The 15,553-nt window shown below is 43.5% G+C and overlaps 1 protein-coding gene across 1 annotated transcript; it reads left to right on the top strand.

The window, feature by feature from the left end:
- Positions 1–12,691: 12,691 nt before the first annotated feature.
- Positions 12,692–15,515, top strand: Rxfp3 (relaxin family peptide receptor 3). Its single transcript, XM_008835439.2, has one exon. It carries the CDS (start codon positions 13,565–13,567, stop codon positions 14,933–14,935), a length of 1,371 nt encoding a protein of 456 aa, XP_008833661.1. The 5' UTR covers positions 12,692–13,564; the 3' UTR covers positions 14,936–15,515.
- The last annotated feature ends 38 nt before the right edge of the window (positions 15,516–15,553 follow it).

Here is a 15,553-nt window from a genome sequence, read left to right as displayed (position 1 = left end):
TGTGTAACAATAATAAATAATAGGTCAATAAATTGAGAAGCAGTTGAAGGAAGACATGGGAGACTGGGAGGGATGGAAATAATATATATATATATTGCTCAAGTTTGAAATTCTCATAAGTAAACTGAAGTTTAGAAAACACTTATATACCTGCAAACTTATCATCTAATCTGTTTCACAGGACCCCTAAGCAAGCCTGTCCCCACGTTCTCTGGTCCTCTTTTGAGACCCCTTCTACCTATATCTCTATAACCTAGCAACCAGAAATTTAATCCCAAATGTATCTGAGGCTTTGCATGCATTTCTCTGGCTTTAACTTCTGAATGTAATATATCATGTCTTCAGTTGGAACTTTAGATAATTAATGTTTAACCTTTCTTATTTTTAAAAATATGTTTTTGCTTATCCACTTCAACAATGATCTTGACACACACCTTGCCAGCAAGAGAAAGTGTCCAGAAAGAGCCATACTGTTCCTTGCATGGGGATACATGCCTTAAGAAATGTGCTGATGGGGTGGGAAGATGCTTCTTTATTCATGAATTAGAGAAACCTTTCTCAAAATAGTAGCCCGTTTGCCTAGGCTTGAGTATAAGTACAACTGAGATCTGTTGAAATGGAAAAAGAGAGAAAATATTTGCAATGCCATCTTTATCAAAGGCAGTGCCAGCCTAAGAAAACAGATTGGTGTATGTTGTAGTTTGTTTCTCCATTGCAGTGACAAAACACTCTGACCAATACCAACTTTCCAAACAGGCAAGGGTTTATTAGGCTTACATCTCCTGGGTCACAGTTCATAAGGGATCCCAAGGTGGGAACTCAGGGCAGGAACCTGGAGGCAGGAACTGAAGCACAGACTATGGAGGAAGGCTTAATGGGCTGCTTCCCTGGCCCCTGCTCAGTCTGCTTTCTTATGCAACACAAGCCCACTTGCCCAGGTGTAGCACCACCCACAGTGGGCTGGGCCCTCCCACATCACTAAACAATTAAGAAGATGCCCCACAGACATGGCCACAGGCCAACCCTATGAAGGAAATTCCCCAATTGAGGCTCCCTCAATCCAAGTGTATCAAGTTGACACTAAAACTATCCAACACAATTGACCCCTTGTCAATTTGACACACAAACACATCACTATTAAACCATAACCTTTCCAATTCTTGTCCCCAAGATATCATGTTAACATTACTATCACAACATAAGACAGTACAACCTTAAATGCCCCACAGTCCTTAAAAAATCCAAACAGTTGAAAGTCCATAGTCTTTTTTAAAAGTCTCTTAACTGTGGGCTTCTGTAAAATCCAAAACAAGTACTGTCTTATTTCAACATGAAGAACTGGGCACACCAATTCATCACTATACAAAACCTAAGTCCAGCAAAGTAATTCAAGACTGGACATCTGGGGTTCATGTATGATCTTCTGGACTCCCAAGGGTTCTGGCAGCTCCACTTCTCTGACTCTACCATCCACAGCACACATGGCTTCTCTCGAAGACCCAGGCTGGCTCCATTCCACATCTGCTGCTGCCCTTGGTGGTGGTCCCATGTTCCTGGCATCTCCAAAAAGATGGGGTCTCCACTGAAACTGAGGCTACACCTTCACCAATGGCCTCTTCTTGCCTCTTGGGGTGCAAAGCCTCAGATTCTCTCCATGACCCCTTCAATCCTGGGGTCTTCACTGCAACTGAAGTGGCACTTTTACCTATGGCCTTTCCTGGCCTCTCAGAGTGCCAAGCCTCAGCTGCTTTCTGTGACCCCTTAACACTTCAACAACAGAACCATGCAGGAGACTCTTACACATTACCAAGTCCTGTTCTCAGCTAGAGATAGAGGCATGGGTTCCCTCTCAACCACAGCTTCTGTTTACTGACCCTGAGGAAATACTTCCCAGACGATTTCACCACAGTGATGCTGCTGGTCTCTTGTAACTTATAGCCGATTTTTCAGCCCCAGCTAACCAGCATCAATTGTCCCAGTAAAACAAAGTTTTTACTTAGCATTCTGGTCTCTTCTTAATCACAGCTGATTCTTCAGCCCCAACCAACCAGAACCCATAGATTCTCAGTTCAAAATATCACACAAACAGTCCTGATAGTCTCTGCTTCCCTTTGAAGCTTCACATGTCAGGCCTCCATTGTCCACAACTCTTTCAGCATAATTGTTCCAAGTTTCACAGCAACAAACTTTATGTACTCAATGGCTTTTCCATCCCAAACTTCCAAACACTTCCACAATCCTCCAAGGTCAGGTCTGTCACAGCACTGTCCCACTCTCTGGTACCAATTTCTGTTCTAGTTTATTTCTCCATTGCCATAACAAAAGACTTTGATACCAACTTGAGGAGGAAAGGTTTTATTAGGCTTACATCTCCCTGGTCACTGTTCATCAGGGAGCCCAAAGGTAGGAACTCAGGCCAGGAACCTGGAGGCAGGAGCTGGAGCACAAGCCATGGAAGAATGCTGCTTACTGGCTTGCTTCCCTGGCCCCTACTCAGCCTTCTATACAACACAGGCCTGCCTGCCCAGGCGTAGCACCACCCACAGTGGGCTGGGCTCTCCCTCATCACTCAATAATCAAGAAGATATCCCACAGACATGGCCACAGGCCAGTCCAATGGAGGCAATTCCCCAACTGAGGCTTCTTCAACCCGAGTGTCAAGTTGACACTAAAGCTATCTAGCACAGTGTGTGAGCATCACAGTGATAAAACTTATCAGTCAACATACTGGGCTGGAGGTGGGGAAGAGGCCATGGTTGGCTTGAACTCAAACTACCAAAAGAGACATCTTCTATTTTCATTTTTCCATAAGGTTTACTCTCTTGGACAATATCAGTGAATTATACAGTGTTCAATTTTCAGTAATTTGTTTGGTAAAACATATGATTAGTAATATTTTTATCAGCACATCTAATGGTATTTACCTGTGACTCACAAGCATCTCTCCCTGAAGTTCTTGTGGTCTTTGAGCAAAATGGGACCCATACTTTTAAGATAAATAGTCTAAAGTTCTTTAGTTTTCTCTATCAATGAATTTATTTTAAAGTGGATTTGCTCTTCCATAATGCAGGCTTAGTTAAATGGTACTACAAATTCTTACACATCATCTGTGATTCATTTTAGAGAACAGGCTAAGAAATAAAGATCTTTCTGGGCATGCTGAACTTCCACAGCATTCGGTGAGGATACACACCGGGACAGCTTCTCCTGCGGGCTCAGGCTAAGTCCTGTGTGTACAGCCCCCTTTGCAGCACACAGTCCTTGCAGCCCAACAAGAAAGGCAATGTCCTCTTTCAAATTTCAATATGATGCTAAGCCATGCCCCCTTCTCAAAATCTCCTTCAGCTGCCAGTCCCAGTGTGTAATAAGCCAGCACTGATGAATCAGTGTTCTCTATAATTCAAAATTCTGTACATAGAGCTTGTCTTCCTTTACTCTCAGTGGCATTTGACAGAGTCTCTTTTTTTCTCTTGTGTTTTTTATGTTTCCTGGCTTCCACACCACATGCTCTCAATTTTCTCCTACCCCCCATACTCCTTTATTTAGAGACAAGATCTCCCTGTGTGCTGTATAACTTTGTCAGTTTGACACAGTTAATTTGACACACCTGAGTTGAGGGAGCCTCAATTGGGGAGTTGCCTCTTATGGACTGGCCTGTGGCCATTTCTGTGGGGTATTTTCTTGATTGTCAAATGACGTGGGAAGGCCCAGACCACTGTGGGAAGTGCCACCCCTGGACAGGTAGTCCTGTATTGTATAAGAAAGCAGATTGAGCATGGGCCAGGGGAGCAAGCCAGGAAGCAGCATTCCTGTGCTTCAGCTCCTGCTTCCAGGTTCCTGCCCTGAATTCCTACCTTGGGCTCCCTTAGTGATAAACTGTAACCCAGGAGATGTAAGCCAAATAAACCCTTTCCTCCCCAAGTTGGTATTGGTCAGAATGTTTTGTCACAGCACCTGAAGGCAAACTAGAACACCCTGTAACCCAAGCTGGTCTGAAACTCACTATATAGAGCAGCCTGGCCTCAATCTCACAGATTGTATAATGCATGCCACCACACCCAGCTCTGCCCCTTATTCTGTCATTGTCATATCTAAGTTTGCTAACTTCTGCTAATAATTTAAGTCTCAGTATTACCTCCAGACATCGTCAAGGCTGCAGTTTTAACTCACAGAATTTTATCTTACAATCAGACTTCTTTGAGTTATAAAATCATATATTCAACTGTCTATCTGACATCTCATTTTGATGGGTTGTGTAGATATTTGCAGTCTCATATCTGAATTTGCCATCTTCCCTTTTCAGTATCTTTACCTACCTACCCAGATGCACTGAGCAGAATTTTAAGGTTTTTGTTTCCTCCTAACTGGTATCCCTTGTAGTAATCCATCAAAAAGTGCTGTGGTGGCACATGCCTTTAATCCCAGCACTTGGGAGGCAGAGGCAGGCAGATCTCTGTGAGTTCAAGGCCAGCCTGGTCTACACAGTGAGTTCCAGGACAGCTGGGGCTACAGGGAGACCCTGTCTCAAAAAGATTAAAACAAAAACAAAAACAAAACAAAAAGAAAACAACAACAAAAAAAAACAAGTACTGTTAGTCCATTTTTGCTCTGTTTCATCCCTGGGCAAGCCACATTCACCTTGGTCCTGAACTCTAATTCCCTAATTGGTAAATGTCCTATCATCTTTGCTCCTTCCATTACACCCACCACACTACTAAAGGGATGATTTGAATATACAAAACTGACCTTGCTGCTTCCTTTCCTAAAAATTTCCAATGTTCTATTACTGCTATAAAGTTGAAGATCAAAGTTCTTTGGTCAGGTATTATCAGGCTCATTCTACCACACGGGCCTCCCTAGATCTCTCTGTGTTAAAGTATTTAGTCTACACTCTGACCTACCAAAGCAAGTTGCTCCTTCCTCTCTAGCATCTTCACTCACGTTCTTCCTTCTGCCTGAATGCTCTCTTTTCCTTTTCTTCCTCACTTTACATAGTTTCTGAACTTCCTTTCTCCCAAGACACTGTACTTTCTAAGACATATCACTCATTAACAGTTTCTAGAAAGAAAAATCCCTATCTAATTAGATAAGTATACAGCAATAGACATCAACATTGAATTTTTAAATATTTAATTTGAAAAGATGTGATTTTTGATATTAAATAAATGTGATCAGAAAGTTCAGACTTCCTTGTAGACCATTTATAACTTATTTTACTTTGTTTTTCTACTTATAATTACAATCATACAACTCCTAAATATTTATGTCCCCTATTTGAATATGAACTCTAACAGACTATATTTACCAAGAACTCTGTAGTTCATGACATAACACCGAGCACGAAGTGATGCTAAATAAATGTTTGTTGAATGAGTGAAAAATAAGTCTAAGAAGAAGCAATTTATTTAGTCCAGAATTGTTGTTTCTCTTCACGGCTCGCTCCAACCCGGGTCATATATACATCTTATACTGATTATCTATTGCTGATGTAATAGACTTTTGCAAATGTAGTGGCTTTAAACAAGGCAAATACATTTTCTTATGGGAATCAGAACTCTTGGATCAGCAGACCTCCAGAGAGTACGGAGTTCTGGCCTCCCTGGGGCTTCCCTCAGGCAGAGGACCTGAGAATGCAGGGTACTGGCTGAGAGCCCAGGATCCTGCCTCCATGTGGTTGTGACTTTCCCCTAATTGCGCCACACCCATCCCCCTACTTGGGATTTCGTGAGGCCCCTGTCAAGGTCCCAGGGAAGATTTGGCTTTGGTAGGCTAAGGCTGAGATCCCTGCAGACAGCCTGAAAGGATAGGTTCAGACCTCCATCAGTGTAGTGGCTCCAATCTCAGCAGACCTCCAGAGAGTGCAGAGTTCTGGCTTCCCTCTGGCCTCCCTCCAGCAGAGGGCCTGAGAACACAGGGGACTGGCTGAGAGCTCACTGGATCCTGCTTTCAGATGGTGAAGGAAGCCTGAGTGTACCTAACTGGAACCTGAATTGGGTTTCTGTGGGTACCCCTGAATAGCTGATCTGAAGCTATCAGTTCCCTCCAAAGTAAACCTGAGAGAAACTGAACCGTGTATCAACCAGTGTTACATAACCAATAAAGAAAGGATCTATGCACCCCAATAGTACAAATAGAAGCATTCTTCAACTTAATTCTCATACCAGAATCATAAAAAACAAAAGAAATTCACATACCAAAATCACAACAAAAGAATAATAAAATGGAAAGCCAAAACACTATGTCCCCACCAAATTCCACCAATCCTGTAGAAGAGTTCTACAAGGAGAACCCCCTAGAGATAACCCAGGACACTGAATTTAAAAGAACAATCATAAACATGATCAAGGAATTCAACAAATTTAAAGAACACACGAACAAACAAATCAAAGAGCTAAAAGAAGATAGGGATAAACTCCTGAATGCATTCACAAAAGAGATAAAAACATTAAAGAAAACTCAGGGAGAAATGAAGAGAGAAGTGCAAAACTTGATAAGCCAACTTGAAACAATAGGAAAGCCTCACTGCTAGAATGAATGAAATGGAAAACAGAATATCAACACTGGAGGATAAAGTTAAAGAATTGGACCATTCAAGCAGATTATGGAAAATTTAAATAAAAAAAAAACCACAGGAATGGAATATGCAGGAGATGTGGAACACCATGAGAAGACACAAACTTACAAATCATAGGCACACAGGAAGGAGAATACCAAAATAATAGCATGGACCAGATCACAACAGAATCATAGAAGAAAAATTTTCAAAATTAAAGAAAGACATGCCCATACTAATACAAGAAGCATATAGAACACCAAACAGGACCAGAAAAGAAAGCCTCTGTGGCACATGATAGTAAAAACACTAGATGTACAGAACAAAGAGAGAACACTGAAAGCAGCAAAAGAAAATCAAGTCACATACAAAGGAAAGCCCATCAGAATTACAGCTGATTTATCAGTGCAAACTATGAAAGCCAGAAGAGCCTAGACTAAGGTATTTCCAGTGCTACATGACAATAGATGCCAGCCCAGAATACTTACCCAGCAAAAATGTTTACTATAGTTGAGGGGGAAAGAAAAATCTTCCATGACATGAATAGCCTGAAAGAATACATGTCCACAAAACCAGCCCTTCAAAGAATACTTGAAGCAATACAGAAAGCAGAGAGAGAAACAACTATACCCCAGGGGCAACAAAAGAAAAAAGGTAAGAAACATCTCAAAAAGTGTTCAACATCCTTGGTAATTAGGGAAATGCAAATTAAAACCACCTTAGGGTATCACCTTACCCCAGTCAGAATGGCCAGGATCAAGAGAACAAATGATACCAAATGCAGGTGAGGATGTGGAGAAAGGGAAACACTCATTCACTTCTGGTGGGATTGAAAACTCATTCAACCTCTGTGAAAAACAGTATGGAGAACTCTTAAAAACCCAAAAATGAACCTACCATATGATCTGGTTATACCACTCCTTGGTGTATACCCAAAGGATTCATCCTATTGTAGATACACTGTACAACCATGCTTGTTGCTGCTCTTTTCACAATAGCTAAGAGATGGAAGCAACCTAACTGCCCCTCAACTGATGAGTGATGAACAAAAATGTGGTCTATTTACACAATGGAGTTCTATTCAGCACTAGAGAAAGATGAATAATGAAATTTGCAGATACATGAATGGGTATAGAAACTGTTGTACTAAGTGAAGTAACACAGACTCAGAAAAACAAACGATGTATGTTCTCCCTCATATGTGGCTCCTAGCACCAAATCCTTTTAAATTCCAGGTCCTTTTAATAAGATGATGCTATACAGCAGTCCCTTCTGCATGAAATAACTACCATCATCACAACTTCAGCTAAGCCTGATCGCTAAACATCTTCACAGTTAGACTTGTTTATGATTGTGCTCATTCATTAAAAGGGGGTCAAGCAGGATCATTGGACCATCACTGGAGTACCCAGCCACTCTTTCCAGCCAACTGTATGTAATTTGGCCCTAATCACCCATGGCCTCCTGGATCTGGGGAGGACTAAAGTATACAGCCTGGAGAAGGCTAGGAAGTGAAGGCATGACCCATGCTGGGTAAAGACTTTCCAGTGTGCATACACTCAGGTCATATATACACCTCAGCATCCCCTCAGTTATCTCCATAAGTAAGCTCAATAAATTCATTGGTTCCCCAGTAAAACTTTAATCAAACATTGGCTTCAAAATATAACCTTAAAAGGGAATAAGCATTGCTTCGTATCCCCACGAAAAGAACTCTCACAACAGATGGAAAATTTATTTGTTAATGCTATTATATCTCATAATTATTTTAAAAAAATAAAATGGGAATGTAAAATATGTTAAAAGGATGTGGGAATGGATATATTTTCCAAAATAGAAAAAATGAGAAAACCTAAGCAAGTGATGAAGGTCTGTGTAGGTTTGTATGTATAAAGGACAAGACATAATATATGCATAATCTTAAAATTTCTATGATTATAGTATAGTCAACTAGTTTAAGAAACAAAGTATATATCTAGTCAAGGTTTATCTGAGAATATTTGGTTTTTTACCCAAGCCTTATCTACAAAGTACATGATAATTAAAAGTACCAGACTGGTGGAACTAACCTTATTGAATGTTTAACAGCCATAGTTTGAGGCCTATACTAATGTGGTCAGAGGGACTTAAAGGACACTTTTTGCCTCTTGCCCTCCAAGGTGGACTAAGTTCCAGGGAACTATGGAACATCTCTCAAAATGTCCCGTAACTGTGATGAGTCACCTATCCTCTTGTTCAGGGAGGACATGGAGACACCACAAGATGGACTTGAACCATTGTTCAGTCTACAAAGATGAGGGTCAACTCAGAGGAAACATCTCATTCATGCTTCCAAGTGAAACTAGACATGGTGGAGCAGGACCTTTGACTTATCTTCGTATAGATGGAACTGGTAAAAGAAAGGAGCCAAGAACTCCTCCCAAGCCCATGTGACCCCTGAGGAACAGATCCTTAAATGACCTAAAGTGTAAAAATAAACTGATTTATTTGGGCCAACTGTATGGTCTTAAACACCCAAAAGGAAAGTATAAACAACCAAAGATTAAAGGATCAATATAAAGTCTATGTTACTTCACTTAGTATAACAGTTTCTAGATCCATCCATTTACCTGCAAATTTCATTATTTCATCTTTCTTTACTGCTGAGATGATGCTATACAGCAGCCCTTTCTGCATGAAATAACTACCACCATCATGACTTCGGCTGAGCCTGATCACTAAACATAGTCACAATTGGGCTTGTTGACGGTTGTGCTCATTCATTAAAGTTGTGCCAAGCAGGGTCACTGGATCCTCACCTGAGTATACAGGCACTCTTCCCAGCCAACTAGTCCAGCCTTGGAAGACAAAAGAAAAATGAGGAAGAACCCAATATAGGGATGCTTTTGGAAGCCCTTGTCAAGAAATTCCAGTGGACCCTCATATAAGCATTTGAAAATTGCCCTATTCTGATGTTTTTCTAGTTCCCTGTCTAGAACTTGTAATGCTAATTACTCTTGCCTTTATTCTCCTTCACATCTCCTAGTCACTATTCAAGAACTTTCTTTTCCCCCTAGAGATAAGAGTTATGCCATTTGGGAGTCTTTTAGATAGACCCACTGAAGGGGTACTCCAATTGCCTTATCCTGCGTCCCTGTTCCGCATGGAAGATGCCAGAGTGGTCTGTGTCCCAATTCCCTATTGGCAATTTGGGTAACCTCTTCAGAAGATGGTGTGATAAGAATAGGAGGTAGGAATTGGGTAGATAGTTAGGGTAAAACGACCCCAAAGAAAAGTAGCCAGTTTCTTGTCTAAAACAAAATGTCCTTGGACCTCTTTAGCAACATACTCTGTTCCAAAGGCCAAAAATGTTGAATGCATTTGGGAGCTTGTATCTAACCCTTGAAAGATTTTAGGGATACCTCTTCAGAGGGGGGGAATGTTAGAGTAGCCAAAAGTCCCATAAAAATAAATAAATAAATCAAAAAAGAAGAAAGAGTATGTGAAGTTATCAGAAAAAAAAAATGATGGGGAGATATGGGAGGAGTTGGAGGGGAGGGAGTGGGCATGGATTTGATCAAAACACCTTATACGCATGTATGAAATTCTCAATAAGTAATTTATTTAAGTAAAAAAATGAAAAAGAACTGAGGAAAACAAAGAACTCTTGGATCACTTTTAGAGGCGGTCTTTTTTGCACAATCTGGGGGAAAGTTCATAACCTGGCTTTTTTCTGTTTCTAGTGATTGCTTGTACTCTTTGCTTGTGGCCCCACCCTGTATCTCAAAGGACATCATTCCAATCTCTGCTTCATTTCATGATCTTCTCTGACACTTAGTCCTCCTCCCTCTTATATGGGCATTTGTAAATGTATTGGGCCCGTCTGGATAATCAAAACCATCTCTCTCATCTCAAGATCTTTATTTACATAAGCAAACCACTTTTGTCTTATAAAATAACATCCCAGAGTTTAGGACATACAGATTTGGGGGTAACCATAGCTCAGTCTGCCACCTGATTTTAAAAATATGAGGGAGTTAAATTAAAGTTGGGAAATGAATAATGAAACAAAAGGCATCACATGAGATGCAAGAGAAAGATGTTTTAGATCTGGTGTGGCAACTTCCTAGCAGTCACATCCTGGGTAAGCCCCTTCATCTCATTGCCTCCTCTGTGCAATGCCATGGCTAAACCGGGTCATTTCTACATTCTATGATTATAGGTTCTCAGTAGTTGTATGCTATTATAGTGTTTTGCTACTCTGTCCTCACTGATGATTTTACCATGGCCCACATGACTTCAGATATACAAAGGAATTTGAGAAAAGTTATCAAAATCCCAGATCCCACCTTTGTGAAGGAGAAAGGGCTTCTTATTTTTCTGCAGGCTTCCATCACAACCTGATCCCAATTTCAGGAAGAAACAACATATAAAAATATACCCTATATGCCGGGTGTGGTGATGCATGCCTTTAGTCCCAGCACTCGGGAGGCAGACACAGGTGGATCTCTGTGATTTCAAGGCCAGCCTGGTCTACATAGTGAGTTCCAGGACAGATGGGCTACAGGGAGACCCTGTCTCAAAACAGACCATATTTTATATATATAACATAGCAAGCTGAGTCCTTTCCTCTTCATGGCTTATTCAAATATGCACAGTGAATTCAACCTAACCTAAATCTAAAATTGGAACAGCCCATCAAAGAAGGCTATAACCACTTATTACTTAACTATCCCTCAGAAAGGAAATGAAAGAGCTAAAATTATTGCCCATGCATTCATTGCATTCTAGGTAACTTAGTCATGCATAAGACTAAACAAAAAACACAGTCACAGATGCCACTAAACTGCACACTCATTAGGTTAAGAGTTCCAGAGAAGCCTGAAATAGGCAACTTATGTCATGGCAATGTATCTCTCAACTTATCTCAGTGCCCTTTTAAAAGAGAGTGGCCAATAGGCATGAGATGGATGACCAGAATCAACCTCCTGCTACAGTCTTCGTGTATGTGAATGCTTCATGTTATTTGGGGCTATTCAGGTAGATATGTTCTTGGATGGGACTAGAGTATGGAGGCAATGAAGCTGCTTGGGGGTGGGGTGGAGGGGGCACTGATGTGAACATACCCAAACCCAGCAGAGATCTTTGGGTGTATGTCCTAGGAATTTCCTTTTCAGTGGCTCTTGAAATACAAACAAAACAAGACAAAATTTGATGGAAATTTTAAAAAATCTTTTTAAAAATGAAATGTGAGCATGCAAATGAGGCTACTAAAACAGGGATGAGGTGTCCACAGAAGCAAAGAATTTTTATCAAGGCAGATGCGATCCTACCAAAGGGGGTAGTTTGGCTTGATGGTTATTGAAGCTATAGCGCCCTCTAGTGGAACTATGAAGCAGTGCGGCGCCTACAGGGAATATTTTCTAAAGCTACTTTGGAATGAAGATAGTTTAACTTACTATCTTTGAACACCTCTTTTTATTTTTTTAATTGTTTTTTATCTCTTCTACTCTAAAGTTACATCATCTAATCATACCTAAAGTCAGGAACTCTGAATTACCCCATAAATGAGAATAATTACTGTATGCTCAACATACTTTTATTTTCAGTTGGATGTCAGTAAAGAAAACATCAAATTCTTTGCACCCTTCCTTAAAAGTGTAATTTACATCACAGCAGTTAACTTAGCACTTAAATAAAACGGCAACAGGAGGAGTCACATAGCTTCACTTCTCAGAAAACACAAAAGTCTAAGTAAACTCTCACCCCTCTCCCTGATTTCTGCCAACCAGATACACCAAATAAGGGGTCAGCTAATAAAGAGAGATGGAGTTGACTTTGTGTACTCAATAAAGACCCACCATCTAACTTAAACATGTTGCCTTTTAAAGGGAAATGAGCTGGGAAAAGAACTTCTTTTTTGAACCATTCCTCATCAAAGATAAAATTTCAATGCTAAAAAATGAGAGGGAGAAAGGGGGATTCTTTTTTTAAAATCTTTTATTTATTTATTTTTACTTTATGTGTATGAATGTATTGCCTGCAAATATGAGTGCACCTGTGCCGTGCAGTGTCGCGGAGATCAGAAGAGGGCTTCGGATTCCGGAAGCTGGAACTGGAGTTAAAGAAGGTTTGTAGCCGCCATGTGGATGCTGGGAATCGAACCCGGGTCCTCTGCAAGAGCAATCAGTGCTCTTAACCTCTGAGCCATCTCTCCAACCCCAGAAAGGGGGATTCTAATCATAATATTTGAGAATAAGGCAGGGAAGAAAACAAATCAAAGCAGACTCGTTCCAGCAATGTAAGAAAATAAAAGGGTATGACCATTTCCTTCTGAAACTCTGGAGAAGAAAAGGGGAGTTGCGGGTGAACAATGCCTCCGCCCTGGTGGCGCGCCGGGTTCAGCACCTCGGAAAGCACCCCCTCTGCGCTCCTGGGAACTACGCATGCTCTTTGGGGCCAGCCGCGGTTACTTGGTGAGTACCAACGTAACTCCGGCAAGCTTCTCCAGTAAGTCACTGAGAATCGACAATAGCGGAAAACAGAAAACACCCACCTCCGAGCAGTCAGAGTGAGACACTCGGATGTTCATGGTCTTTTTTTCCCCTGAGAAGCCAAGATATTGGAAAGAGAAGCGGCCCGGGAATAGTGCTCCAGACCAGGGAGGTGTGCCTAAGAGAGACAGAAGGGTAAGTCTCAGCCCTACTTGCAGCAGACAGAGATGCTAACCTCGGCAGGACAACCCTTTTTCTCCAGCCACTCGCCTTAGAACTGCGCTCCTCTGCCCTTAAATCCGGTTTGGAGCAGACGCTGGACTCCACTCTTGAGCCCAAGGCGGCTCTCCCGCGCGGATGCGTTCTCATCCAGTTTCTAGGCGCTGTCTTCAGCCTCTACCTAGAAAGCTCTAGAGTGCCCCACGAACCAGTCTGGGGACCACACCCAGAGCGATCCCAGTCTCCCTGGTGCTTGGCTGAACGAACATGACCTAGAGGCACTTGCGCAAGCAGGTGACTGCTGCAAGGGACAGCCACCATGAATAAGGCGAATGCGGGTGATGAGCTCTCAGAGTTCTTTGGTCTGATCCCAGACCTTCTGGAGGCTGCCAACACAAGTGGCAATGCGTCGCTGCAGCTTCAGGACTTGTGGTGGGAGCTGGGGTTGGAGCTGCCGGACGGAGCTGCTCCGGGGCATTCCCCCGGCAGCGGCGGGGCAGAGAGCGCGGACACCGAAGCTCGGGTGCGCATCCTCGTCAGCGCGGTGTACTGGGTGGTTTGTGCGCTGGGACTGGCCGGCAACCTGCTTGTACTCTACCTGATGAAGAGCAAGCAGGGCTGGCGCAAATCCTCCATCAACCTCTTCGTCACTAACCTGGCGCTGACCGACTTTCAGTTCGTACTCACGCTGCCCTTCTGGGCTGTGGAAAACGCGCTCGACTTCAAGTGGCCCTTCGGCAAGGCCATGTGTAAGATCGTGTCGATCGTGACGTCCATGAACATGTATGCCAGTGTCTTCTTCCTCACCGCTATGAGTGTGGCGCGCTACCACTCTGTGGCTTCGGCCCTTAAGAGTCACCGGACCAGAGGGCACGGCGGTGGCGACTGCTGCGGCCAGAGCTTAAGGGACAGCTGCTGCTTCTCAGCCAAAGCGCTGTGTGTGTTGATCTGGACTTCGGCCGCGCTGGCCTCACTGCCCAATGCCATTTTCTCCACCACCGTCAGGGTGATGGGCGAAGAGCTCTGCCTCATGCGCTTCCCAGACAAGCTCCTGGGCTGGGACAGGCAGTTCTGGCTGGGCTTGTACCATTTGCAGAAGGTGCTGCTGGGCTTCGTGCTGCCGCTGGGTATCATCAGTCTGTGCTACCTGTTGCTGGTGCGCTTCATCTCTGACCGCCGCATAGTGGGGACAGAAGGAGGGGCAACGCCTGGAGGAGGCCTGAGTGCAGCCAGCGCACGGAGACGCTCCAAGGTCACCAAATCAGTGACCATCGTGGTCCTCTCCTTCTTCGTGTGTTGGCTGCCCAACCAGGCGCTCACCACCTGGAGCATCCTCATCAAGTTCAACGCTGTGCCCTTCAGCCAGGAGTACTTTTTGTGCCAGGTATATGCATTTCCAGTCAGCGTGTGCTTGGCGCACTCCAACAGCTGCCTCAACCCGATCCTCTACTGCCTAGTGCGCCGCGAGTTCCGCAAGGCGCTCAAGAACCTGCTGTGGCGGATGGCTTCGCCTTCACTCACCAGCATGCGTCCCTTCACCGCCACCACCAAGCCTGAGCCGGAGGATCACCGGCTGCAGGCCCTGGCGCCGCTCCACGCCGCGGCAGAGCCTGACCTCTACTACCCACCTGGCGTAGTGGTCTACAGTGGGGGGCGCTACGACCTGCTGCCTAGCAGCTCAGCTTACTGAATTCCCACAAGGCCCAGGTCGAAACAAGGTAAAGGAGAGGTGAAGGAGAGGTGAAGGAGAGGTGAAGGAGGGGTGAAGGAGGGGTGAAAGCTGATTGGAGGCTGGAGAATCATAAACGGAGAAGCAGGTAGGAAAAAGACTCCGGGAAGCCTGGAAAAGCAATCTGTGAAAAGGCTGGAAAACTGTCTCTGGAGAAGCGGGATTGTGAAATCAGGTGACAGGACACAGCTGGCAAAGGAGTGATCAACACACACACGCGCACACACACAACACACACACACAGGACCACAACCGCTGCCAACCTCCCTACTCCCTATTCTCTCCTCCGTAGCCAGTTTGGGATGCCCGCATCCTATCAAGAAGGAGGGTAATTTGAGTGGGAGCTAGGCTCAGCCAAATGACATACAGACAACTGTATGTCATAAAAGTCTACTGACTTTTATGGAACACTTTATGGGACTTCAAAGCAGCATCCAGCCAGGAAAGTCACCCATAAATCCTTTCTTTTGTACTTTGGCCTGTGAGACTGTTCCAAGCAGGCAAAGGTCTAACTTACTGTGTGGTTGCCTTGGGAGCTCGGAGTTTGGGGAACAAAAGGGGAAGGGAAGGGAAGGGAAG

This window comes from Nannospalax galili, unplaced genomic scaffold (genome assembly GCF_000622305.1).
Source record: "Nannospalax galili isolate Female #2095 unplaced genomic scaffold, S.galili_v1.0 scaffold150, whole genome shotgun sequence".
In the NCBI taxonomy this organism is placed as follows: domain Eukaryota; kingdom Metazoa; phylum Chordata; class Mammalia; order Rodentia; family Spalacidae; genus Nannospalax; species Nannospalax galili.
The sequence above is the reverse complement of the archived record's forward strand: the minus strand, read 5'-3'. Positions and strand labels throughout refer to the sequence as shown.

Coding starts and splice junctions, on each gene's coding strand:
- Rxfp3 (XM_008835439.2), top strand. CDS start 13,565: ATGAATAAGGCGAATGCGGGTGATGAGCTCTCAGAGTTCTTTGGTCTG.